Source organism: Meriones unguiculatus, chromosome 18, assembly GCF_030254825.1.
Source record: "Meriones unguiculatus strain TT.TT164.6M chromosome 18, Bangor_MerUng_6.1, whole genome shotgun sequence".
Taxonomy (NCBI): domain Eukaryota; kingdom Metazoa; phylum Chordata; class Mammalia; order Rodentia; family Muridae; genus Meriones; species Meriones unguiculatus.
Genome location: NC_083365.1, coordinates 54,552,207 through 54,580,185, shown reverse-complemented (window position 1 = coordinate 54,580,185; position 27,979 = coordinate 54,552,207). Strand labels below are relative to the sequence as shown.

Here is a 27,979-nt window from a genome sequence, read left to right as displayed (position 1 = left end):
CTTTTTATCTAACCAATTTAGACATTTTCTCTTATGTAGAAGGTCCCAAAATAAAGACACGTAAACAGGATAGCCTTTAAAAGTAGGTTATAACAATTTACTTCACATAAGAACTGTATATTTCAGGCCTACAATTTTCATTGAGTATCAACAAAAATAATCTGTACAGAAAACCCAAGGGCAATCATATAGCATAGCATGTAAAATGTGCAAATATACTTTAAAATGCATTTACTGTGTAGCACTTGCAAGGTAGAACTGCATAGCAATTCTAGTAAACCTAGTAATTGTTTGCATGTAGTCAATGCAAATGTCCAAGGCACAACTAAGTGTTGGTACACAAGTGTGTGACATACATCTTAAGATCATTTATTTGAAGACATTAAAGTAACATGATGGTATGTTTATAGTTCATTACTTAATGAGACACCAGTTTGTCTCTAAAGCTTTATGGAATACCACACTGATAATGTTTGTGTGGCTAGGGCAAACCGCTCCCTGAACTTAAAGAACTTAAAAGTGAAAGACATGACTCTCAATATCCTATATTAAAAAATTATGTATGTATATATGTACACACATACACCGACATCATACAAAAGAAACATCCCAAAGTTCACAAGGAGGCCATTTTCTTATTATTAAAGGTTCCCATTACAGTATTCCATGACAATTTTTAAAAAATTTATACTTCTTTGCCACCTCTTTTGGTCAATTTTAGCTACAAAAGGAAATGAACTAGACATTTTCAAGTTAAAGATGATGAATAACTTAGAAAGTCTCGAGTACACAGTGAAAGGTGTCATGTAGTTACAATGCCTCTGCCTTTAAAAACATCACTTTAGTCTACACAGGAAAAACCAACCCATTACAAGATCAACAGGAACACTGGCTGTGGTACTGCCCCCAGTTCACCACAGTGCTCTGTGCTTTGCTGCCCATCCCTGAGAGTAAAGATTCTACCATTTTTAATAAAGCAATAACTTTACATTGATAAAATGCCTAAAGACCTTTTCATGACATTTATACATCATTAGCTTTAGCCCTATTTCAATTTCCTTTTTAAAAAAGAAGGGGGGAGCTTGCACTTTGAGAGAGCATTCATGAAAATATTTTGAAAGAGCATTAGATGCTGTACATGAAGCCAAGCTCAAGGATCTCCTCATTGTCTCAGTTCTGTTTTGTATGCCACTGCTCATTTTCTTACAATTTTACTATTTTTGTTAATTGAAGAATTAACAGGTAGTGTAGGAAAAGTATAACACAAACTTAAAGGAACACTGAAGTGAGATGTATATTTCCCGGTGTGAAGGAGTTTACTAGAAATAATCTGAATGCCATCCAAGACAGGCAAAGTACCTACAAAAGAGAAGAAACGCAGCATAAGCATGCTCCTGCTGTCTCTGTGTTAGCCTTCCTGGCCAAAATCTTCTGTAAACTTCTTTAATTTCAACAAGTCCTGGTCATTGACGGTAGGCTTTGTGCTAGACAGTGACCGCAGCATATCCCACTGTGGGAGGAAAGAAGAAGAGATGTTAGCAATGGTAAAAGCTGCCCTGTTATTAGTTCCCAGCTTACAGTTAAATAGAAACACCTGCAGGGTCATGAACTCCTGAGAGCAAATCCCTCGCTTCTCTGCGTACCTCCCCATGCTCATTACCTATTGAAAACTCAGGTCTAGCAGCCTGGGGATCAATGCCTCCCACAGTCTGGCCATGACCTCATTCCTGGCCTCTTTCCCTTCAACAAGAGGTCTTTCTCCCTCTAAGTGTAACTCAGAAGAAAATGGTAACTGTGCAAGAAATTAGTATTTTATTATAATCCATGTGGAATTCTGTAACTGAAGACGCAAATTGAAAGCTAAGTCTGTTAGCTTTTCAATAACAGCAAAATTCTCTACATTTTTTTATCCTTCCAATAAAAACTGTAAACTGCATTTTGTAGTAATATCACTTTGTTCCTTCTGTATAATACTTACTGAATTGTATTCCTTTTTACTACAAAAATATGTTTCTGTAAGTCACTTGGTTGTACTTAAATGAAACAAAACTACAGGGTAATGAGAATTTTTTAAAGTTAAAATTTATAGTGAAAAATACATCAATATCAGAAAGTCATTAAAAATGAATGTTTCCTATAAAATTACATGGCAAATGAACCATTTTAAGTTACAAAGATTCTTCAAAGCAGGACAGAACACAAAAAACTTAAAAAATAATCTAATCTATGAGGGGCTGAAATAAAAAGGAATTCCTGAATAATCAGATAAGCACAGAGTCACCCATCTCTCCTCACAGACACACACACACACAGGCACCCATGAATGGCATCTGTCTAAGCAGTGTATCAAAGTCTCATCTCCAAATGTTCCTGTTAAACCTACCACAGAGCACCCTGAAAACCAGCAGCTACAGCAGAACAAGTTTAAAACTGGTTCATCAGCAACCAAACAGACTTTTGCAGGACCCCAGTTCTCTAAAGATATATCTCAGAAAATAAATCTGATAATTTACTTTAATTACTACAATGTAAATGTAATACAATGAAAACTTTTTGAAGTCTTATCTAGTATTTGAGAAAAAGGTTTAATGCTTTCAGTTGAGAATTTAAAAACTTTAGTATTCAAACTAGTATACAGCCTAAAGAAGTAAAACATAACAATACTATTTATGAATACTAACATACAAGAGTTGATATGTTTGGTTATTTTTAAACATGTGAGATTCAGGGGCAAAACTTAAATTTTATTTCATGCAATATTTGTGAGAAATCTGTGGCTAACTTAAAGCCTGAAAACTGTCTTTCAAAATACAATATTTTCAATTGATATAAGTCTCACAACTTAAGATAATTATTTTTACATCTAAGCACAACTAATATTTACAATGCTTCAAAAGCATTAAAGAGATGAGCCTGATCATTACATTCTGCAGTGTTACAGAAACAAAAAGTCTGCTCTTTGACAAATTAGTGTATAAGATTTAGAATGTCACACCATGGAAACAACTGGCTCCAGTAGTTTATCTCCAGGTACATCCATCCACGTCATTTCAATAGCTCCAGGATCTCCTGGAGAGCAGGGTGTCAGCAGGTCATTTACAATGCAGTTAGGATCAGCTCTTGAGGGTCCATGAACCTGTAATCACAGTAACTTTAATTTATCTGAATAAATAAATAAACAATATTTTGGTCATTATCAGGAAAATTAAAAATACATTATTTTTTGGTTGTATAAAATGTTTACTCTAGGAAAAATAGAATACGTAAAGAAAAGCAGTTATCATTAGGCTGACTAAAATTTTTTTAGATTTTGGTTGATTTAAAATTTTTCTTGGTGCATTTCTTTGCATTCAATAATTTATGATTATTGCGGCTAAAAAAGTTTTGAAAAGAAACAGTTACTTCTCTTTCTCCTCTCCTCTCATGCTTATTAAATGGTAGTTACCTCACAGACCAAAACAACAAACACATTATAAAACTCTCCTAAGCTGCTCTTTTCCATGGCTGAAAAACTTGTGAGATCTTGCAGAGTATTTAGTCTTAAATTATTCAATCTTTGAGTCTCTCTTAACAAAAATGTAAAAGAAAACAAACAAAAAAACCCATGTGTGCTGTTTTCCATGAGAATGGCTCCCATAGTTTCATGTATTTCAATGTTTGGTTCCCAGATGGTTGACAGTTTAGGAAGGATTAGGAGGTGTGGCCTTGTTGGAGATGTGTTACCGGGGGAGGGGAGGAGGTTTGGCTTTAAAGTTTCACAAGCCCATGACAGGCCCAGTTGGTCTATCTCTCTGCCTTGAACTTAAGGTATAAAAAGTAAGCTCTCAGCTACTGCTCCAGCATCATGCCTGTCTCTGCCTGCGGCCATGCTCCCTGCCATAATGGTCACGGACTTCCTGTCTAAAAACTGTGAGCAAGCCCTCAGTTAAATGTTTTCTTTTACAAGTTGCCTTCGTCTTGGTCATTGCTTCCCTTCCCAATAATGGAAGAGTAACTAAGACAACAGGTGAGTAGTGTGCTGGCTGCTTTTTTGTTAACTTGACACAAGGTAGAATCATTTGGGAAGAGGGAACCCCAATTGGGAAAAATGTTTTATCAGACTGTCCCTACAGTCATCAAGTCAATGGACCATTTTCCTGACTATTACTTGTGTGGGAGGGACCCAGCCCATTGTGGGTGGTATCATCTCTGGGCAGCACTCCTCCATGGCCTCTTTTTACCACGGAGCATAATCAGAACCTGTAAGCCAAATAAATAAACCCTTTCCTCCCAAGACTGCTTTTATTCATAGTGTTTTATCCCAACAATAAAAAGCAAAGTATGAGAGAAATGAAAATACATGCTTAATAATTTCTACATCATTTTATGAAATATACTTTAGTTAAAACAAGGTTTTAGCAATTTCTAGAAAAGAACCTTTGTAACAAAGTTGCATACAAATATTTAGATGGCAAAACATTTGTATCAAATTGGGGTTGCTTTCAAGTCTATCTTATGATGATTAACTATTTCAGGATTGGTATTGGAGTTAATATACACCTTTAGAGCTTGCTTAATTGTGTACATACCTAGTGTATACACACTCATACTTGGTTTATTTGTATGTCTTTCTTCCCTACTTCATGAGATCAGAGATTTTTTTTTTTTGCCTTTGTTTTTTGGCTGTTTACACCCTGATTTAAGTCTGGGCTCAGATTTAGTACATTAAGACATTCTATAAATAATAAAAAGCAATAAACAGGCAACTGTGTTCTCAGTCATAACATCTTCAAAGGTAGAAGGATGGAGCCATCTACTACAGATGATAATCCAAAACCATCTAGTGTAAAGCTAATCAGACCATACAGCACATTATATCCATCTGTGCTTTATATGCGACAGTGAAGTCCATTAATACACAACTAATATAGATTTTTTTTAAAGAAAATTATGTTTGCTTTTATCTTTATGACATTAAGAAGGACCTGGTTTCAAATTCACATATGAGGTCCCTAGTATTCATACGTAGAAATCAGTGACACATTCTAGGTGAGAAAGGTCTGAGTTCTTATGAATTTATAGTTTCTAAGTGCAAAGAGAATTTAAAAGAAAATATGATGGCTATGGCATTTACTTAATTCTGAACCCACACTTCTCTCTGAAGAACTACTACTGTATAAAATGTTACACATTAGGATGAAATGGCTGAAAAGGGTAAAAAAGTTAACTGTCAGGTATTGTGATTTGTATTGTGTGTAAATATTATTTCACTTTATTTTTATAGTAGTACTTCAAAGAGTGCTATCTCCATTTAGGAAACAACAATGAGCATTAAAGAGGTAACATAAATTGTTCAGAAATAATTAACAAGTAAATTTGTAGCTCATTCAAGTTTTAGCTCAGTCAGAAAATTGAGTATTTTATGATGGTAGATGACAGGCTCATCTATGTAACTTACCCCATTAGTCTTGGCACACTTTGTAGATGTAGGTGTCTAGCAGTATTTCAGGACTGTCAAATGGATTACTGTAAGTAATACTAGATGCTGCTGTCCTCAAGCAAGAAGGTTAAGTCCGAACTACTAAGACTAATGGTACCTATGTAGGGTATCTTAAAACTATAGTCTTAATCCCAGCACCTGGGAATGCTGAAACAGTAGGATTTCAGGTAAGGGTCCGACTGGGATATGCAGTGAGACAGAATAAAAGGCCATAATCTTTTCACCAGGTGGCACCTCAGGCATGTATGCTTAACTCATTCACATGGAAAACATAGGAAAGAGAAAGGTTGTGACTTCAGATTTTGAAGAACACATTTGAAAAAAGCGTTTTATACTTTTGCCCCAGTGAGCTGTAATACACAGGGTTGCGTGTGTTAATGCTCAAGTTCTGGATTCACTACTAACACTCACCCAACATGCACCTCGTTTCCTCTGTGAGGACCACACAGAAAGGCAAGGACACAGTACAATGCTGGACAGTGTGGGCATGGAAAAGACATGCTGAGCGTGAACTGGCTCTACTTTTGTGGTATGGTGCAAATGTACTAGATCATGTTCCAGGCTGCTCTGGCTACCCCAACAGTAGACTTTCAACCATGTAAGCTGCTGACAGAGAAATGCCTCAAATCACGTCTTAGTAAAACACAATACTTTAGGACCATGAGTAATCTTCACTGGAGAAATTACTTTTAATGCAACAAAAATGTTTATTACCATACATTATCATACAACCATCCCAAGTCCTCTGTAAAACAAGCCAGGGACAATCCTGAAATTACATTTTAAAAGCACATGACAGGGTAGATTAGAGCTGCTTACCTTTTTGAAATGAGTAGCTGACTGAACTTTTCTCACAGGCTGCATAAGTGCATCCCGTACAATGATACTTATATCTGCCCCTGAATAGCCATCTGTCTTCCTCCCAAGTTCTTGGAAGTCTGCTTCTGTGAGGCTGTTCTGAGTGCTGCCCAAGTGCAGTTTAAACATGGCTGCCCGGGCATGGGCTTCGGGCAAAGGGATATAAATACGTTTCTCAAATCTTAAAATAAAAGAAATTATATTGTCAATGTAAAACTGGCATGTTTAGAAAACCCCAGGTAATCAGGTGGATAGTCTCAACTACACCAAGTCAGGATATCAACACCAGAGTTAAATGCACATATATTAAGTGTTCATGTGTACACAGATACCTACCTACCTCAAGGGGGGACTATCAATGATACAGCAAAAACTAAAATTAGAAGTAAAATAGTCAGGAAACAAGTTTTGAGAGGTTTAATCTTTTTCTCCCAACTTCTGGGTCATTCTCGGCTGTATTTATGTCTGGAATTCATGGCATACAGGCACGGCTCACAGACTGCACTCTGAGCTTGTGATGAGAGTAATGACTCACTACAAAATAAGGGTCAGCATAACTCTCTAAATTCGAAACATTTAAAATACAATCGTAAAGAATAAACACAATGTTCTTTTTACTATGTACTATATATCATATACAGTTTATTAGGATTTTCACTTACATTCATAAAACTCAGGCATTCGAAAACAGAGAGGAAGCAGTGAAAGGCAATATTCTGCAGACTCACCAGGGTACTGCCTCCTAAATTTCGATAGGTTTGCTTTACAATCAGGCCCCTTTCTAAGACTGCCTAACACATTCCCACTGATGGTACTGAAGTATCCTGTCAAATCAGCAAAAATGAAGGGGATAAAAGTGGCACACACAAACTGCTCTTTTTATCATGCAATTAAAGAATGCTTTAGGGAGCTATGCTTTAGGGAGCTGTAAAGAATCTATATACTGCTCCTATAGCTGAAGTTGCATCTTCACCCTAAAAACAAAACAAAACAAAAGATAGACTTTTGTTTGTTTTAAACAGTTTCATATGGTTGGAACGAGGGTGAAACATGGTCCATAGCTGAGGATAACCTTGAGTTCTTGGTTCTCCTTCTACCTCCTCCCGTGTTAGGATTTCAGATGATTGCCACTTTGCCCAGTACCAGATATAAATCTTTTTATCTATCTTCCTAGGCAAGCATGGAAGCTCATATCTGTAATCCATCACGTGGAAAGCTGAAGCAGGACCATTCCTCTAAGTCTAAGGGCTAACCTGGCTACAGAGTTAGGAGCAAGAGCAAGAAACCACTTTGCAGAACTTCACATGAAGGATTTTCACTGAGATATGGAATTGTTTTTGTCAAATTTGAAGCATCATTCCTCCTAAACTTACTCAAAATTAAAGTTAGGCATAGATACCAAGCAATGTACTTTCCAAAGTGGAAGCCTCAAGGATAGAGCACTTACTTTCCTTACAGTAGGCAAACAAATAAATAATGCCATTCCTTGTCCCCAACAAAGGGGGGACACAAAGAATGCTAGGAGTCATTAATTTATTTTTCAAAAGCTGTCAGAGTAAATTCTTATAAAGAAAAGGGATTATCATTTATTGCTACACACGTGGTTAGAAATAAAATGTTTATTCAATCATCATACCTTCGCCTAATTGCAGAATCCAGAACCCAGGGTATATTTGTAGCTCCCAGAACCAAAATGCCATCATTGTCCACACCGACTCCTGCATTAAAATAGGTAACACTTTAAGTAATAATCTGATGCTCTCTTTTTTTAAAGGTCACTGACACATACTCACTATAGATAATACTCTTACATACAGTTTTTCAAGTATGTAAGGTGCTCCGGGAATAATCCCACAATGTCCAATCTCTCCCCTTCCCATTAGCCCCTTGTTCCTCCATGGCATACAGATACATGTAAGTTTACATTTCTCATAAAATCTAGGAACCACAAGTAAAATAAAAGTCCTTCTGAGACTGACTTAGTTTGCTTAATATTATTATCTCTAGTTAGACCCATTTTTCTGCAAATGGCCCAATTTCACTTTTTTTTAAAATTAATTTTTAATTCGTATACATTGGTATTTTTCCTGCATGTGTCTGTGTTAGGGTGTTGGATCCCTGGAACTGGAGTTACAGACAGGTGTGAGATGTCATATGGGTGCTGGGAATTGAACTCGGGTCCTCTGGAAGAACAGCGAGTGCTCTTCACTGCTAAGTCATCTCTCTAGCCCTCTATTCTTTTCGGCTAAAAAAAAAATACATTGGTACACACACACACCATTTTTAATCTATTCTCTGTGCCCTGTATGTATGTTCCATTAAGATAATGCTTATTACAACACTAAAGTACTTCATCTTTACAAAAACTCTAACTAACCATTAACCACATTGCTCAATTATCAGTCAAACCATCCAAAGAAGCCTATCTCCCAGCTTACATATAAATACTATTAATATTCTTTTTAAGATATACTTTCATTAAGCTCCTAGTAAACGGTACAGATGTCAGTCTCTGTACTAACAGCACCTGTGAGTCCTGTAAGGTAACTAAGGAAAAAGGTATGTTTATACAGGGAGTGGTGGTGCAAGGCTCGGCGCTGGGGAGGCAGAGCCGGGGGAATCTCTGTGGGCTAGCTTGGTCTACGGAGAAGTTAGAAGCCAGCAGAGCTACACAGTGAGACTCTGTGTCAACAAAAATAATAACAGACATAATTTTTCAGAGAAATCCTGCTTCAATTATTTTCCCACTGATGGTTATAGAAGAATCAGAACCTATCCTAAAGACCAGTAAGTAATATGACCTTGCATTTGAACCAGGAACTCAGTCTTAATTCTTCGTGCAGCTTCACTTTCATTTTCACTTCTTGAACCACACAGAGAGTCAATCTCATCAATGAAGATAATGGAAGGCTTGTTCTCTCTGGCAAGCTGGAATAAATTCTTAACCAGTCTAAGTAAAGAAGAAATAAGCTCATAGTTTTTAAAAAGTACAAAAGGACCACAACAAGGCAATATACCATACCCACTAAAGGCCTAATTGTGCTCCTGGGGTAGAGAATAATAAATAACGATTAGATAATTCACTAAGTCAACACACAGACGCATGCACACGTGTGCACACACAGGTACAAACGCATACATACACATCCCAGCTTTCTTCCTATTGAATAAATTCCCAGCTAGGTCTGAGCTTGACCGAGAATTGAATACCTACAGTCATAGTCCTCTGAGTTTTTAGTAATCGTATATGAAACATATTAACCCACAGACTGCCTGCCTCCAGGGACCAAAGTGAAAACTTCCAATTCACCACTTACTTTTCACTTTCCCCCAGCCACTTAGAAACAAGGTCAGAGGACGATATTGAGAAAAATGTTGAGTTGTTTGCTTCTGTTGCAACAGCTTTGGCTAAATAGGATTTTCCTGTTCCTGGTGGCCCAAATAATAGGATTCCTCTCCAAGGTGTCCTCTTTCCTACAAGTTGTATTAGAAAAACAACATGAGAATTTCATGACTATTCTTTTCACTTACTGAAGACACTAGCTAGCCACACTAAAGAATACTGTAAAAAGGTCTTCATTTGGAAGCTATCAGGAAGAAGAAACACAAAGAGGAAGTTCATTTATGTGCTCACTCATCTGACCAGTGTATGAAAACCACATGTGTGATATAGACACTTCAATTAAAGGGCACTGCTCAGCACTAGAACAATGCAGGAAAAGCACAGCCAAGGGCAGCTGCAGAGTTGCTCCTAAATATCTATCACCTGTGGAGGAATGACAAGGCATGACACATAGGCTGGAGAACCCAAGTTCAAATGAGTTCCTGATTTATCAGGAAGCACAGGCTACTGTTACCATCAGGAGCTTCAATGGCTGGGTAACGACATGGGAGCTATTACTACAAATCCTACTTCTGCTTAAAAGAAACAAGGGAAAAAAAAAAAAAACCACAGCAACTTTTTGTGCCTTAATTTGGAAAACCAGAAATTACAGTATTGTGTAAAATACAGCAGGCTCTATAAATGATGAAATATTTAAAATTTTAAATTATACCTTTAAAAGTCTACGTAAACGACAGAGATTTAGTCTCTACAGCAGACCATCCCTAGACGACTAATGCAAAACTAAGTATTATTATCTTGATTATGAATGGCTTCAATTTCAAGTACTTGGCTTAGGGCTGGAGAGGCTAGGTGGTTAAGAGCATCATCAAGTACTTGGTTCTCAGAATTTAAGGAATTATTTGAATTTCCTTTTCACTCTTAAATGCACACAGCGTAAGGCAATGTTGCCCTGAGTGGGTACTCAGTGCGGGGAATACTAGTATGACAAGAAATGATTTTTAGGTAGCATATGCTTTTTATTTAAGTGATTACCTTTTAAATGTGTTTGACAGATACTTTTTTCATTCATCATGGATAGTATGTAGTTTTAAAAATAATTATAACCAAGTAAAAATAAATGAGAAAATTTGAAGTTCAAATATAGGTAGAATCTATCCTGTTATAAGTCAAGAGAGGGATGATTTCTAGGGAAGAAAGAGGCAGAAGGGTAACTGCTGTGCTATCTTGAGCTGGAGGACCAGCATACAGGCACAATGACTTACAGGGTCCCACATTCTCTGTGTGGACTGTATCTTTTTGACTGGGCTGCAAGCAGCATCCTAAAGCTAGGTAGGAGAAATGAGGCCCAGTCTTTGCTGTATCTGCTCTGTGTGACATCACTGTTTGATCTTGTTCAGTTTACAGTCAACATACCAAATGTGCACACTACATGAACCAGCTTGTTTTCAAAAGGAAAAACCTGTGTGTTAGACTGCAGGCACAGTCATATCACAGGCACAGAGGTCACCTGTCATGAAAGGGACAATGTGAAAAAACCATTCAGCACAGGGCAGATGATCACTTACGCTGCAACTAGAACTTGAGCTATCCCTGGTGCTGGGGTTCAGCAAAGCTCTCTTCACAGAGTAAGGAGTGCTTTCCTTGTCCCTAGAGGATGTGCACTTCATGTGAGGCAGGAAAATCATTCTTAACTCTTTTTAAAAAACAAACACTTCAAAACTAACACATGACTACTGAACAAATTCAGATAAAATTCAGAAGATAAAGCTCACCTATACTTTGATTCCCTAGGCACTTATTAGCATTTGAAAGTCAATCTGTATTTACCTCTCAACATACACATTTACTTAACAAACATGGCAACATATGGTTTGTTTTTATAACTTGCTTTCTGACTCTTATAATAGATATGGACATCTTTCAATACATTAGCACATGGATTTTAATTTATTAAGATGGCTATATACACTATATTTTAATGAGAATGTAGCATTCCAGTGATATAGCCTTCCTAGCTAATAATTAAATTATTTGACCTTGTATACTTATAAATATAGACATGAATATCTCAGAACCCAAGACAATTTGTGATATGGTGACATGAACTCACAATGTTCTACCTTGGTCATTGATATATTTTAAATAAAATTGTCTAGAAGCTATCTTACCTGTGAACAGATGAGGGAATTTAATAGGCAGAATCACAGCCTCTTTAAGTGCTTCTTTGGCTCCTTCAAGACCAGCAACATCACTCCACTTCACATTTGGTCGCTCTATAACAATGGCACCTGCAAAATATTGGGTCATCTTTAAATTGGGGAAGACTTGGTTCAGCAAAGTTAAAAAAACAACACTCAAAAAAACAGTGTAAAATTGTGTGTACAAGTTCTCAGTACTAAAATTTTTGAAGTACTGCAATGAGTAAGCCATTAGAAGTTAGGCAATCATTAGGAGGCAAGAACTTAGGGTAGATGGCTGGACAGCTATGGATAGGACTCAATGCTAAGTTCCTGCTCCCGCATCAGTGAAACAAAAATAGTACTACCTGGCTAAACTGCATAGACAGGCTAGCACAGGATCAGGTGACACTGTGAGCACTAGAACCGTGTAACGGCTCTGGACAATCAATGCACTTCTTCAGTGGGGCTGGTTTACTATTTCTCTTGTTAACACTATCTGTGGAGAGTACACTTCCGTGATTTTAACTATGGACAGAGGAGACATCAGAGAAAAGACAGAAGAGATGGAGATGAGAGAGGAGTAAATGATGGAAAAAACAAGTGTGTCCCTAAGGATGTATAATTCTTTCTTGAGATTTATCAAACTTTCTATCTGGCTTTTAAACAGAACCATTATTTGTTTTTTTAGTTCTTCAGAGCAGTACATTAAAAACTACAGTAATTGGTATAGTAAGAGTCCAAGAAAAATAGCCTGTAATTTATTAGAAGCTTTTCCAACTTTCTAGTGTAAAGGAACTGCTTTACTATAAATCATTACATAGTCTGTGATGAAAAGGAGTCACTCTGCTGAGGAATGCTCAGTCAGCACAGTCCCTGCAAGCTTGAGGATCTGAACTCAGGCTCCTCAGCGCCCATGCAAAAACTGTGAGGCTGCATGTCTGTAAAAAAAATAAAGTAAATTCACTTTATCCAGGTACATCATCTGCCTAGCTTGAGATTTTCATGGAATCTAAGAACCATGAAAAGCTGGAGAAACAGCTCAGTTGGTAAAGTGCTTGCCAAACAAGTGTGAAGAACCGGAGCTAGGATCTCCAGCACCCGGGGAAATGCCAGGTAGGTGGGCATGACCTGGATGTGACACTCTCCAGAGCAAGCTGACTAACTGGATTAGTTGCATTGATGAGCTCTGGATTCAATACATAAGGCACAAAAGCATCAAGAAGTTAACAGACAATAATCACTGGCTTCTACATACATATACACACACTCTTCAACATGTCACAAATGGAAACGAATATGAACACACATTTACATATGCATACACCCCTCTGCCCCTGCACTAAGCATCATAACATATTTCCTCTTGGTTTTGAGACAGGTTTTACTATGTAGCTCTGGCAGTTTGGAACTCACTGTATAGACCAGGCTGGTCTTGAAACTGAAGAGATCTGCGTCCCTTTGCCTCAGAAGTGCTATAGGATTAAAGGCATGAATCACCACGTTCGGCTCATTTCCATATTTAACTAATATTTTTATTAAAGTTTAAAAGTGATTCTGCACCTTTATGAAAGACTAAGTGCTAGACAAAACTTAAATTTACAAAACTAAAAAGACAAGGTAAGTTTACTAAAAACTATAACTGGCTATACTTCCTAGAATATAAATGTACTTTTATTATATTGCATATTACATTTAAGTATTATTTAGGGGCTAGTAAGATGTCTCAGTGAATAAAGGCGCTTGCTACCAAGCCTGTGGATCCAAGCATAATCCCCAAAACTACATGATGGAAAGACAGAACTGATTCCTGAAAGGCATCCTCTGACTTTCACACATATGCTTGCTGTGGCTCACACCCATGCACACATACATACACACAAAATAAATGCAAAAAAATTAAAATCAAATAATCATTTAACATTACAAGTCCCCCAATTAGCTAACAGAACTAGTTAACATTAGCGAACAGAAAAATCAAACCACAACCAGTTTAATCCTATAATATTAAATTCCATAACTTAAAATACAAGGAAAATACTAAAATATTATTTCAGGAACGAAAAGCATTTAAAATGATAAGGTGTACATGTTTGTAGGTGTGCACTCACATGTGTGTACCGTGGAGGCTAGAGGACAACCTGAGATTCATTCCTCAGGAGCCACCCACCTTGTTTATGAGATGGACTCACCAGGCTGGCTAGGCTGGCAGGCCAGCATGCCAGAGGGATCTACGTAGCTGCATCTCAGAACTAGGATGATGGATATATGCCACCATGTTGAGCTTTTGGATGTGAGTGTTTGGGCTTAAATTCAGGTTCCCATGCTTGTGTGGCAAGCATTTTACTGAGTGAGCTATCTTGCCAGTCAGAAGAAATAAAAAGATACTAACCCATTAGCAAATCATTAAATTAAAGCATGAGAGAGCCGGGCTAGACGGCACATATCTCTAATCCCAGCACTTAGGAGGTTGGAAGCAGAAGATTCTAGGTCATTCTCAGCTACAGAAAGTTTAAATCCAGCCTGGCTTCTACATTTAAATATTGTCATTGGATTTATAATTGATAGGAATTTACAAATATTTGTTAAAAACTCTAATTTCCAAAATTGAGTGTATGATCTACTTTTTACTTGGGGTAAGGAAATGGACAGGGAGAAACCAAACCCAAACCCATTAACAAACCATTAAATTAAAGGACAGCAAACAGAAAATAGCTTCTTGCCTTACAACTCAAAAAGTCTACTTAGTGTCAATCACTTGTCAAACAGTATGAACAGTGAGCATCATATCACTTTAGGCCATGTACTGCAGCAGAGGAAAATTAACATTCCCCTGGGGACTGTATCTGCCACAAAAGTCCTCAGTATATTAAACAAAAACCAATGCAAACCAAAGCAAAGCAAAGCAACCACCACCACCACCACCACCACCACCACAAGTATTCTCAGGGGCTGGAGAAATAGCTCTGCCAATGAAATCAAGCCAGAACCCACTACAGGCAATTTATAACTATTGATACTACTAGCTCCACGGAGATCTGGCCTTTTTGGGCATCCACACACATGCAGCATTTTACTCACACACACATAGATACATACACATAAGTAAAAACAGAAGAATAAATCTTAAAAAGATAAAATAAAAAAGACATTGTTCTCTAGCCTCATTAGATATAGGTTTCAATGTACTAGGTTTATTTTCCAACATATTCCAATGGGTTGGGAAGACAGGAATATTGGCAAAGGGAAAGAGTATACTGAAGTTAAGGGTCTAAGACACACCCACCCACCCACACACCCACGCACACACACACAAACTCAATTTTACTATCTAGTAACCAGACAGTCTACAAAATGGAAATCCTTTCTAGTTAAATATTTTGTTAAGTAAGACTCAAAGGTACAAATATACACTACCAATGACTAAGCATAAAGATCAATTGAAAAGCCATTAGCTAATAAGCATGTCTCAACAATTAAAAGACACCAGTAATTAAGTGGATGCCTTTTTAGATATCCTGAGCTACCATTTATCAGGTCTCTAGCATTCACTAAGATCTTTTTGCATTGTCTCGGTTTCCTTTTCCTAAAAAAAACATCCATTTTCAAGATGGGGACTCAGATTCTGAGAAGTTGGGGAACTTGCCCACAATCAGAGAACTTTTAAGCGGCAAACTTTAGAGTGGATTCCAGATCTGTATCTGCAGCCACTCCATTATGCGTCTCTACTGGAGGAGGACAGCAGAATCCAAGGGCCTTGACATATGTAGCAGATAAAAAGAGAAAAGAAAATGTGATAAAATAAGCATATTGGTGAGTACTGGAAAGTGGAAGAAAAGAACAGGGAGAATACGAAGCAACAGACCAACCGCAGCCAGGGCAGAAGAGTCAGTGTAATTCCTGTAATTCCTATTCCATTCTGTTGCTTGGGTCTGGCAGTGTGTGTGAATAGCATTAACGCTACCCATTTTACAGGGCGAACAAATGAAAAGAGTTAAGTGCTGGCAGCCTTTTAAAGGAATATGAAAACAAGCCATAGTTTTTAATCCATTACAAAATTCGAACTAAAACATGTTTTCTTTTTAAATCAATTAAAAAACAAATCAAACTTAAAAACCCTTGAGAGTAAGTAAATCATCTGGACCAAGCCAGTATGTGACCCACTAGCAACTAGAAACTCAACAAAATAGAGGGAGAGAAAATAGTTCAAGCAGACAATCCATGAGTCTTTTCAGTAAGAGAAATTTAAAAATGAAATCTAAAGTAACCTTGAAGTTGATTCTGCAGTTTCTTTTTTTCAGGATCATCAGATTCTGCTTCCCCATCACTGTCATTCCTAATGAAGAGAATTTAATATATGCAAAAGATCACTCAGTGCTAATAAACAATGCAAAAGTGAAGGAAAGATATCCTGACACGTTTAAGCAAAAACAGACATTGACATTAAAAATTATTTTTACCTAATTGTTTCAAATGATGCTTTTAAGAACATATTAAAACAGGAAACAGGCAAATAACCAAAACGGAACTATGCAGTGGAAACGGACAAGACCAGATGAAGTAACAGACACCTCCATCCTCAGGACATAGTTGTGCATGCATATACTCAGGGTGTGTGCCCCACCCTATTCCATGAAGGACTTAAAATAAAGTAGAGGAAGATTGTGAACAACATAAAAACATCAGGACCATGTAAAATATAACTCAACAAGACTTTATGCTAGGAAGAAAAGGTGTAACACACAATTATTTACAATATAACCATTAGTCTGAGGTTATATTGTAACCCAAGAATAAAGCTTCCTAGTGAAAAGCTTAAGAATTAAAAAAAAAAAAAAAAAAAAGCCCACTTGTGCTGGTTAGTTTTAGTTTTTGCCAACTTGAGACAAATCAAGACTACCTGTGAGGAAGCAATCTCAAGAATTGCCTCCATCACACTGGACTGTGGGCATATCTGTGTGGCACTTTCTTGGTAACTTGTTAATGTGGAAGGCCCAGTCCACTGTGAGTACCACCCCTAGGCAGGTTGAGCTTGAGCTAATCAAGAACGATGGCTCCTCAAGCAGCCAGCAAGGAAAACATGCTAATAAGCCGTATCCCACCTTTGGTTTCTGCCTCAAGCTCCTGCCTTTGCTTCCCTCAGTGGTGGACTATACCCTCTAACCTAAATTGAACCCTTTCTCCCCACACTGCTTTTGCTCATGGCATTTTAGCACAGCAATGATAAACAAACTAGAACAACACTATTTCTTTACATCTAGGGATTGACAGTGAGGAGATAATTTTAAAAGTTCACTACAAGGACAGTCATATCTATAGTACAACTGTGAAAAAAATAATTTTTGTTCAATTGTAAAGATTAGCTTATGACAAAATACACTACAGCTTTTGAAAACAATGTTATAGAAACATTTAATGAAAAATGTTCCTGTTACATTGTTGGGTGAAAAAGTGATATAGAGAAGAAAAGTCTTACCAACTTTTAGATTTTAAAAACTTGTGAGAGGGTGGGAAAGCCTTGGTTATTTGTAGGATAGCAGGATTATGGATGAAGTAACTACTGAGAGCTGAGCCACTGACACTCTGATCTCCTATTCAAGCCTTTTCATGCTATAAATATCATTTAAAACAAACTGCTTGTTATAGGTTCCCATCATTCTTATCAGACTTGAGTTCCTCCAAGGTAAGGGTTGCATGCATGAAGAACAAATCTTCAGGTTCAAACACTGGTTTACCCTTAGTAAACTGATGCAGAGGTTTTACTGTATATTTCTGAACCCTAGTAACGTTTGGTTGGGGAAGGGGTAGAAGCAAGATCTCTACAGAACACAAAATAACATAGGCATGAATTCACAATTTTACATTCCTATACGGTATCCTGAGTATGTCTGCTAGTGATGGGAACCCAAGTTTGATTTTCTGTCCTCAAAATCCTCTAAGATAATCCTCTAAGATAAGAACTCTACTCCTTTTAATTAAACCAACCAAAGTGAGTTCTGCTTCTTGTAACCAAGACTGTTATTTGTTACAGAAGACAGCCTGGCTCTCCCTTGTCAGGTGGCCATGCAGAGCAGATGACTACAGGGTCCTCACTAACACTGCATATGTCCCACCAGACAGGGAAGATCAAATGTCCCTGCTGAAAGGCCATCTGTGAGATGTGGAGGCCCTATATGCTCATGATAAGTGGAATTCTTCCTTATACATGCATTTCATGTTGGGAACTATGTACAGAATAAAAAATACTCTTGGCATGTCATAGAAACTCTCTTTCCTAACCATACGTTAACAAAAAATGTGAAGCTATGAGTTTATACAAGTTTATGGGTTTCTTCAAATTCTGCCACATAGTGTAAGGCAGTCAACTCTACTCTTTTACCCCTCCTGTCCTTAAAATAGAATTTGCCCAGTAAAGAGGCAAAATTCGACCATCAACATACATGGGAGGGGAGCACTGCCTAAAGAGCTCCATCCCTAGTTCCCTCATGATCCTGGCAATCATCCAAGAAACGTGTACCCTGAAGAATATGAACTGTGAGCACCACAGGCTCCAGAGCTCCCCAGATCCACAATGCTTCAAATCCAGCCAGGCCACATCAACCCAGAACCTCATTTTTCCTAACACGCTATCTTGAATCATGGAGACACCCATTTAGAGAACTATCAAGAGCAAATTTGGCTAGAATAGGTCCTCCCTCCTTAGCAGAGTTGGGCATACATACACTAAATGCTCTCAACATCTGTGATATCCCATGCGTCTAGGAAGACATTAAAAAATTAGAGTTGACTGCTTCAAAAATTATGCAGCTGAGTTCTTCATAATGACAAAATACAAATCCACGTTACCATTTGCATAAAGTAAAAAATTATTGACATTACTGGAGTTCATTTTCCTCTTGTCCAAAGGGCCAGATTTAACTCACAGACCACTCCTACATCAGCCCTCAGTCTTCCTAACAGTCAGCCATGCCCACGGTGTTTTCCCAATTACTTGAGAACATCTAGGAAGGTCTGAAAGCGCAGTAAACTAGTAAACTTTGGTCTTTGAAAGGCTCCATGGTAAATAGTTCAGGTTTCGTGGCCACACAGTCTCTACTGTTAGCACTCAACTGTTGTTACAGGGCAAAAGCTGCCTGAGACGACAGTATATAAATGGGTGTGCAAGGCTTGTCTCAGTAAAATTTAATGACTGAAATAGGCAACAAACCTACTCTGGCCCATAAACCATGGTTGGAAAATATCTGGCTTCGACAAAAGAATCCTATTGCGCAAATGTAAAGTTACTAGATACCAATCTAAGACCTTAGATTACATACCCCTTCTCATCAAGTGGACCTGGCTGGTCCTCTTTCACAGGCTTCTGTGGTCTCTTCTCCTTCTTCTTCAGATGCTCCTTTAGTTTTTCTGCTCTGTCAAGATATTCTGTGCACTTGGCCCTGATGCTTTGCTTGGCTTTATCACCTTGTGCTTCATCTGCAGAAGGGAACAAGATACTATTTCATTAGAAGGGAATGTCCCTACAGGCTCATGTATCCAAACGCTCAGTCCACGGTGGGGGATGCTGAACAGGAAGGTTATTTGGGAGGTAGAGCCTTGCTGAAGAAATACGCCAATGGGATGGGCTCTGAGGTTTTATGACCTGGCTGGACTCCCTGTTGTCCAGTTTCCCATGTGTTGATGAGATGTGGTCAGTTAGCGCCCTAACTCCCAGACTTGCCCCACTCCTGCAGCCATGTCTCCCCTGTGATGATGGGCTGGATCCACCCTGGAACTATTTGCAAAAAAAAAAAACCACCTTTCTTCCCTAACTTGTTTTCTGCCAGGGTATTCAGAGAAAGGCTCAAACTCAGAGATATTCTTCTAATGAGGAACTTCTGTGTTGGAAGAGGGAGGAAAAACTATATCCAATGATTATTAATCCTTTTCTATTCCTTTCCACTCAGGGTTGAAAGCCAACATTGCGTGTAAGAGTTTAAAAACAAAACAAAACAAAAAAACCTCAGAGTAAAATAATGGATATTAAGTTAGTGTCATATAAAGAAACTGTCTATAGGTTTCAAATTCTTCCCTTAGCAGTTTGCAGACAGCTAAAAGGTATTTGTCTCACATAAAAGCAATCACAAGAGAGATAATGGATAGCTCTGAATGTAGAGTAGTGAAGGCTGGAGAGGGCAGCTTAGAAAACTGGAAGCTGGACCTGCTCTCTCTGTGTGCTTCATGCACACATTGATAGATGAAATTAGTATAAGTGAATAAAAATTCCAAGACATAAAAGATGACCAGAAGTAGAGCAGGAGCAAAAATTCCCATTAATATCTCTTGTGTATTTTATTTCAAAGTATACAAAGTGATGGAAATTGTATACATTATGTGGATCACCAACACAGTAATTTATTACATAAAGGCTTCTATTTGTCCTTGTTTTCAAATGTGGACTTCAACAAGATAGGCAATGCACAGGATTATCCTCATGTCTCTTCTGTGTCATATTTTACTCTCAGTTTTATGTCAATGTGCTCCCTCCCCTACAATTAGTTGGGAAAGCACAAAAGAAAACCTCAAATAACCCAGAATCACTAAGTGTAAGAATGCTGCTGGACCTTATAGGTTTCATGCTTGTTTCTCAGGGTCGAACCTCTAGTTCCCAGAACAGAGCCTACCACATGATAAACATCAGATATATATTTGTAAACTATACTTCCTACCTCCCAGTTTATTTTTACCACAAAACCATTTCCAACATAGCCTGGGGAAATGATTAAGTTCAAATCGAATAATCTAGATATATTGTCCATATAATAAAGTTATCTCTATTGAATGCACAATAAAAATAGTAGGTGTATTAAGTAGTAAATGTAACTACTGTTAACTTGTTAACAGGACTTAAGAGAAAGCAGCTTCTTTTTAACGGGTGGTTTAGATCTTTAGAATTCTCTTGGCTTTCTATTTCAACTTTTATTAATATAACAATTTTTTCCTATTTAGTGTATAAGTGTAAATAAAATAAAAGATGGCTTACACTTAACAACGTGAAGAAAATACTGAACAGCATGTTGATAGAGTTGCAGAGCTTCCTCATAATTTCCAGCTTTGTCTTCCTGTGCTGCTTTGCTTGCAAGATCTATTGCTTTCTGTGTGAAGGAGGCAAAACATAAACTTAAAATGAAAGCATAAATCTTAAGTTTGAAGCAAACAAGGCCCCCCAACACACACAATGGGGGACTGAGAGATTAGATCTAAGTAAAAAGGAAGCTGAGGAAATTTTCAAAAATTAAGTACAGTTGGACTGGAGACATGGCTCAGGGATTAAGGGCACTAGCTAGTCTTCTGGGTGACCGGGGTTCAATTCTTAGCACCCATATGTCAGATCACGAACATCTGGAGCTCCAGTTGAGCGGATCTGACATTCTCTTCTGACCTGTGGACACCAGGCACACTGCACAGACACAGATACAGGCAGAACACCCACACACATAAAATAAACTTAAAGCCTTTGAAAAGCCTTGGTGCTGCTTTGCCTAACGTATAAACAGAATGCCTAGAGATAAAATCCTCTATGAAACAGTGCGATATAGACTCTAAAAAGTTCTCAAAACTATACTGAACAAAGACATTTAAAAATAACTATCACATCAAAGAATATGAAAATATCATTAAAAATATTAAAAATTTTAGGAATATGAGAAGTATGAGGGGCATTTTTTGATAATTTGATAAAAATGCATTTTCTACCTTTTCACAGAAGGTTGTGATGGGAAGTACTGTAGAGATTAAAAAAGAAGACCTTCCCAGAAATAGAACCCAAATATAGCCAAGCAACTATTTAAAAGTGATACAGAACCAAGTCAACAATGAGAAAGCAGGCTTTTAAAATGGTATTATAGCAAATGGACGTCAATGAGAGAACAAAAAAGATCTTAACTTAAATCTTATGTGTCCAGCAAACACTAACTCAAAAAGAGCACAGACTTAAATATAAAACTTTCAGAAAACAAAAACAAAAAAGTTCTAGACTTAATACCAAAAGCATAATGTATAAAATGAAAAGATGTTAATGTGGAGCATAACAAAAACATCTGTTCTCGAAAGATTCTAATAAAATGATAAAATGACATATTACAGACTAGGAGAAATACTATGAAACGCCTGACAAAAGAGAAACACCTACAGATCTCACAAGGGGATCCCGAAGACAACAGTTTTAACAGAATCCGTTAATGTGCCAGTAAGATGGTTAAGTGGATAAAGGGTCTTGTTATCCAGCCTGATTGATTTAAGAGACCCGCACAGCAGGAGAGAACCAATTCTTGCAAGCTGCTTCCCCAGCGCCCCAGTTAACCAGTGGACCACTTCACCAATGAGACTACAGAGGGCAAACCATCGTTTGAATGTTGCAAATTAGAACTACAATAAAAAGACCACACATCTATCACAATGACTAAAAGTAAAGACAGTGAGAACACTAATGCAGGTAAGGATGGCCAAGAACTATAATGGTTTAACAGTACTGGAAAACTGGTTTATTTACAGAACAAAATATGTAACTAATACGTAAACAAGCAACTCTACTCCTCGAGAATCACCCAAAGAAGGATTTGTGTTCACCCAAAAGCTTGTACACGAGTGAACGTTCCAGACAGCTTTCAACGTAGTTATACGAATAACATGGAGCACTAGTCGGCAATCAAAAGGGACGGACTATTGCCATAGAAGATTTGGATGAATCTCAAGGCTATTATGTTGACTGCAAAAAGCCAATGCTAATGGTTGCATATTACATGATTCCATTTATATAATAGTCTCAAAATGTCAAAGTCAGAGGTGGGAAGTGATGAATGCTGCCAGGGACCTGGGATGTGAGTAGAAGAGAAAATGAAGGTGGACATAACAGCAGCATGAGGGGTCCCCGTGGAACTGCTCTAGAGGACAATGCCTGCTTATTTGGTGAGCCTATGTTTAGTTTTGTAAATTAAACCTATGGTGATAGATACACAACCTACACTATCCCTGAACTGCACAGAAACACATACATAAAAGTACAAGCCAAACTGGGGGATGAGCCGTCATGGCAGTGCATGCCTTTAATCCCAGCACAGTGGGGAGGAGAGGGGGAGGGGAGGGCAGAGGCAGGTGGATTGCTTTGAGTTCTTTGAGTTCCAGGCCAGCCTGGTCTACAAAGTGAGTCTAGGACAGTCAAGGCTACACAGAGAAAGCGGGTCTTGTACACCTCCTCCCCCCCTTCCAAAAAGCTACAATGTCCGAAAAGCTACAATGTGTCAACATCAATGTCTTGGGTGTGATACTGTACCAATTTTACAACATGCAGCTGAGGGAAGGGTACACTGAACACCTCTCATCACTTCTTAAAACTGCACGTTATCTCAAAATAAAATGTTTTACATAGTTTCTCTGTGTGGTCCTGGCTATCCTAGAACTTACTCTATAGACCAGGCTGGCCTTGAACTCACAGAAATCTGCCTGCCTTCTCCCAGCTTTCAAACTAAAACTTTGGTCAGGCTTAGTAGTTTAGGGACTGCAGAGATGTCTCAGGGGTTAAGAACACTGGCTGCTCTTCCAGAGGACCTGGGTTCAGTTCCCAGCACCTACATGGTAGCTCACAATCATCTGTAACGACATTTTCAGGAGAGCCAATGCCCTCTTCTGGCCCCCCTGGGTATTCAGAACACACACATAAAATACAATAAACTATAATTTAACATATATGTAGATATATGAAAATAAAGAACAAGCATGAATTACTAGAACATTCCAGTGGGGAGAGGGTATAGGCATGGGGTTGGTGAGATGGCACAGTGGGTAAGGATGCCTGCTACCAAGACTGATGACTTGTTTGATTCCTGGGAACCATACAATAGAAAATGAGAATGAACTCCTCAAAGTTGTCCTCTATCCCCCCGTCCCCCATGCTATAGCACATGCTCACACACAATCACACATCTCACTCATACACACTGTCTCTCCCACTAGAATATACGCTCCACAAAGTCGGGGGTTAATGTCTTCACTTTTGCATGCATCAGCAAAGGGCTGGTCTATGACTGAGTGACTTCACTAACTCAGGGTCAGCTAGGATCTAGCTATCAATATAAAGTACAAAGGTTTGGAAGATCTGAGATTGTCTTTTCCTGAGTAGATCATGGAGCATCCACCCCAGAAATCCCTAGGAAACAGCATCTGGACAAAAGTTCAAGCCTTTATCTGCCAAGGCTGACTCTTTATGCTCAGGAGGCCATTTCCATCTTATCCTTTGACAGTTATTCTATCAGTGACATGCCACTGTTGGTTGGGACTCTCCCCTAAAGAAAAGTATGTTTACGCTCTATCTCATATTCATAGATACAACAACATCCCACTAATGGCACACCAACTCTCTTGGGTTCCTAGATTTCTCTCTAGTTGCCATCTTAGCACTCTTTACCTCCACAACACATCCCCAAGGAAAGCCCTAACTTCATTTGGGTTAATCTCCTATTCCTCCAGCAATGCTGTCTCTTGGCTGCCAAGGCACATGCTCATCTAACTCCCCCTCTGCAAGACTTAGCAGTAGTGACAAATACCCAAACAGTACCTCCTTTATTGGTCTTCATTACACCTTTAGCTACTGATTGCACTGTGATTATTTTTCTGTGTTTGATATGCTATACAGGCCTTGTTTTTTTTTTTTTTTTTCTCATTCTATAAACTCTCCAAGATGAAACATTCCATGTCTACCTTTATGCCAATTCCCAAATCCCTTTTTTTCTGGTATAGCCCAAGCATGAATGTATGAAATGCTTACTTGGCACTTTCATTTGGCTGTCTCCACAAACATTTCAAAATTAGTTCAGAGTCCAAATTTCTTTTTGTCTCTCCATGCTTGTTTGTCTTGCATCTTCAGAATCAACTTATTCCCATTCTTACAGTACACCCAGAACTCCTGTAGAAAACTGGGACTCCTCCTCTTTCATGGCTTAACTGAAGGCACAGACTACACTATTTTCTTTTTTAAACTTTTCTGTGCACTAGCCTTTCTTAATGTATTTAAAATAAGAACCACCCTAATTTGGCCAGTCACCACCTTCCACCGCACATACCTCTTGTCTTCTAACAGGTCTCCTTCTACCCACACTGGCCACCAGTCAGATTTGTCTCTATACACAGATGAAAGTTTGATTCTGAACCACAACTCTGAAAATGCCACTCCACTGAAGTTATTTTTGCAAATTTCCTTTACAGCAGAATGAGGACCCACTGCAGTGTGTAGCACACAGACTCTTGATGACAGCCTAGCTGTTTTGATTTATGCTCCTGCTTATACACTGGCTTCCTGTGATATCAAACTGCTCGTACAACCCAAACCAACTAAGGTTACATAGGCTCAGAACATACAAGGAAGACCCTATGCCACTGTCTCTCTGTGAGATTCCAGTTTCTCAAGACCTCAGTGCCAGTATGGCCCTCCAGGTACAACCCACTCTCCAACACAACTGGGCCCATCTATGACTGCTTGTACATGATTTCAATGATTACACTGTGTTCTGTCAGTCGCTTTCTGCTTTTATCTAAACTACTAGAGGCATATGTGCCCACGCACACAAGAGCTAGCGTGCTCGTACACACACATGTACACACACACACACACACACGGGGTTGAAGGGTGTGGGAATGGGGCGGGATGTGAATACCATTTGGGAAATACCAGAATGCCCAAATCTTAGCACAGTTTTACAAGGGCAACAAATATTTTAGACTAGGTCATCTCTGAATTTTACTTCACGTTCTATTATTTGAAGTTTTCTCCACCTCTTGCAAGGCTTTTATTACATTTCTGCACTTTCCTCTGCCGGGAAAACATTCACCATTCCTTTTCAAGTCAGCAGAATTTTGCAGTGAATGAAAACCAGGAGCTTCTATGCACATGGACCTGGACTGGAAACTAACCCCAACACTAATCAACTGCATGTCTTTGGGCACACCAGCGCCTGAAGAAGCTCGAGTTTCTAATAATGTGAAACCCGAGTAACACTCACCTTGTAGAGTTGTTCTGAGGATTCAATAGCTCCCATCAAACACTGAGGCAATTAGAGTTAGTGCTCATTTTATCTGAGATCACCTCCCAGTGAAACATTTCTTGTCTATCCTTGGAAGAGTGAGCGGTAGCCTAGATGCCCACCCACATGAACTAACCCTCTGTTGTAGTATTTCTTGAATTGTTTTTAACTTCTGGGGTTTTGTTGTTGTTATTTTAGCTATTTGCATCTTGCAATAGATTAAAAGCATTCATCTCTGAAGACTTTTGCTTTGTTCCTTGGGAAAATGACTCAGTTAACAATTCTTCATGTAAATGTTAGAAAACTGAAAATGCTCATGGAGAAGAGCACACCTGAATTAAGCACTAGCAAAACTGTAGCTCAACATCCCTCATCCCTCTCACTCACACCTATACTGTTCATGTTTGTCAGTCTCTATCTGGCACCCCCCCACCACCACCACCAAGAGCATCTAGCAGTCTACTTCAGAAACAATGCATTCTGGTTACACTACAAATGTTGAAAAATAATTTCTAATATCTAAAGGAAAGCCTTTACAAATCAACAAATACATTCACAGAAGCAAAAACAAAACCAACAAAAAAGCCCCCAAACCTCCCAAAACAACACCTCAGCATTTTCTGAATAGGACTACAAAAATACAGGGTTATAAAAACTTGGTGGCAAAGATACACATTAACAGCAAATTTACTCTTAATTCTTAAAAATGAGCCATCGTTACATTTAGACTTTATTAAAAAAAATAGCAAACACTCATTTTCAATCTTTCAGGTTGAATTTCAAGATAAGACCACCGGACAAGCCTCTACTTCCATTCTTTGTGTGGACTGATGCCTGTTTAAATTGCCCTCATCTGTGTGGAAGTTCTTCAGAATCAATTATCCTACGTTAAGAAAATAAGTTTGCATTATCATTGTTACTTATGACAGACACTGAACAAATACCTTTTTCACAAACTACTAGAAGACCAATATTGAAGGGTATTTCGTTCCACTCTTTGGTAACAACTAACCTAGTAGGCTAGAAGTCTTAAGATACCAAGCCACATTCTAGACCCCATTGATGATGGGAGACAGCGTTACAAACATTGGTTAATGAATGCTGTTCCATGAAACAGCAATAATCTTTTCCTAACATTAGCTATCTTAGGAACCCAAAATTTACGTACAAAACACTGGTATTTTTGTTTGTTTTCTGTGAAGCAGGAAACTTAAGACACAGATTAAAATACTCCCTAATCCTAAATACTATAATTTGGGAGAACATACATAACAAACGTACTCCTAGTTAATTCATGGGGATGTCGTGTTGGCCGCCTCCAACCTCAGGTTCTTGGGCTATTCTGAACATCTGGAAGTCTTTGTTCACCAGCCTGAGAGACTGAGAAGACCACCTTATTCTAAACTAAGTCCTTATTCTAAGTCCAGAGTAGTACTTTACAAAAAATTACGCTTTTCCTTTCTTCCTGGTAGACACTGGAGATCTTCCTGATTGGAGAGCGCTGCTCAGTTCTGTCCGAACTGTTTTGTTTTCCAATGTCACAAGCAAACCGCGAGTCACACAGCCCCTGAGGCTGCGGAGGCGCCACGGCCGGCCCCTCTGGGAAGCGCCCCTTCTCCAGTTCGGGTCGCGCGGCCCCGCCCTCCCCGGCCCGGGACCAGGGGCGCGGCCGCTCCTTCGCTCCCCGCCCCCACCCCTCCCCGGCACCAACCCGGGGTCCGGCTCGGCAGCGGGACCCAGAGGGCGTCCGTACCTGGAGGTTGGTGCTCGTGGACGCCATGGTGGAGGTCTGAGGCGGGCCCCCGCGGACGAAAGCGGACCGAGGACCGCCGGCAGCAGCGCCGTCGAGTCGCGCCCGGGTCACTGTCGCCAACCTCCGGAGGCTGGTGGCTCTGAGACCCCGAGCGGTGGCCCCCGCGCAGGGCTGTAAATCTTGCAGGAACAACACCAGCCACCCGACCCTCCTCACCAAACTTCCGCAATCCCGAGCCCCTTAGGGCTGTGGTCCCGCCTCCGGCCCGGGCACTTCCGCCTCGTCATCCGCACACGCGCTGACCAGTCACCCAGG

At 39.0% G+C, this 27,979-nt stretch overlaps 1 protein-coding gene across 1 annotated transcript; it reads right to left on the bottom strand.

Moving 5' to 3' along the window:
* Positions 1-70: 70 nt before the first annotated feature.
* Vps4b (vacuolar protein sorting 4 homolog B) lies at positions 71-27,979 on the bottom strand. The gene is made up of 11 exons (XM_021652403.2): positions 27,665-27,979; positions 20,880-20,991; positions 19,177-19,333; positions 16,129-16,196; positions 11,852-11,971; positions 9,655-9,811; positions 9,139-9,287; positions 7,974-8,055; positions 6,299-6,518; positions 2,996-3,136; positions 71-1,510 (listed from the first exon to the last, which is right to left on the bottom strand). The coding sequence occupies exons 1-11, from the start codon at positions 27,689-27,691 to the stop codon at positions 1,409-1,411; spliced, it is 1,335 nt and encodes a 444-aa protein (XP_021508078.1). The 5' UTR covers positions 27,692-27,979; the 3' UTR covers positions 71-1,408.

Bases quoted from the DNA above. Each gene is read 5' to 3' on its own strand.
- Vps4b (XM_021652403.2), bottom strand. From the start codon at position 27,691: ATGGCGTCCACGAGCACCAACCTCCAG. The intron at 19,334-20,879 runs GTAAGCCATCTT...TCCCTTCTGCAG, and splicing joins TTTTCTTCACGTTGTTAAGT to ATGAAGCACAAGGTGATAAA. The intron at 16,197-19,176 runs GTATGTAATCTA...TCTCTTCATTAG, and splicing joins GGTCCACTTGATGAGAAGGG to GAATGACAGTGATGGGGAAG.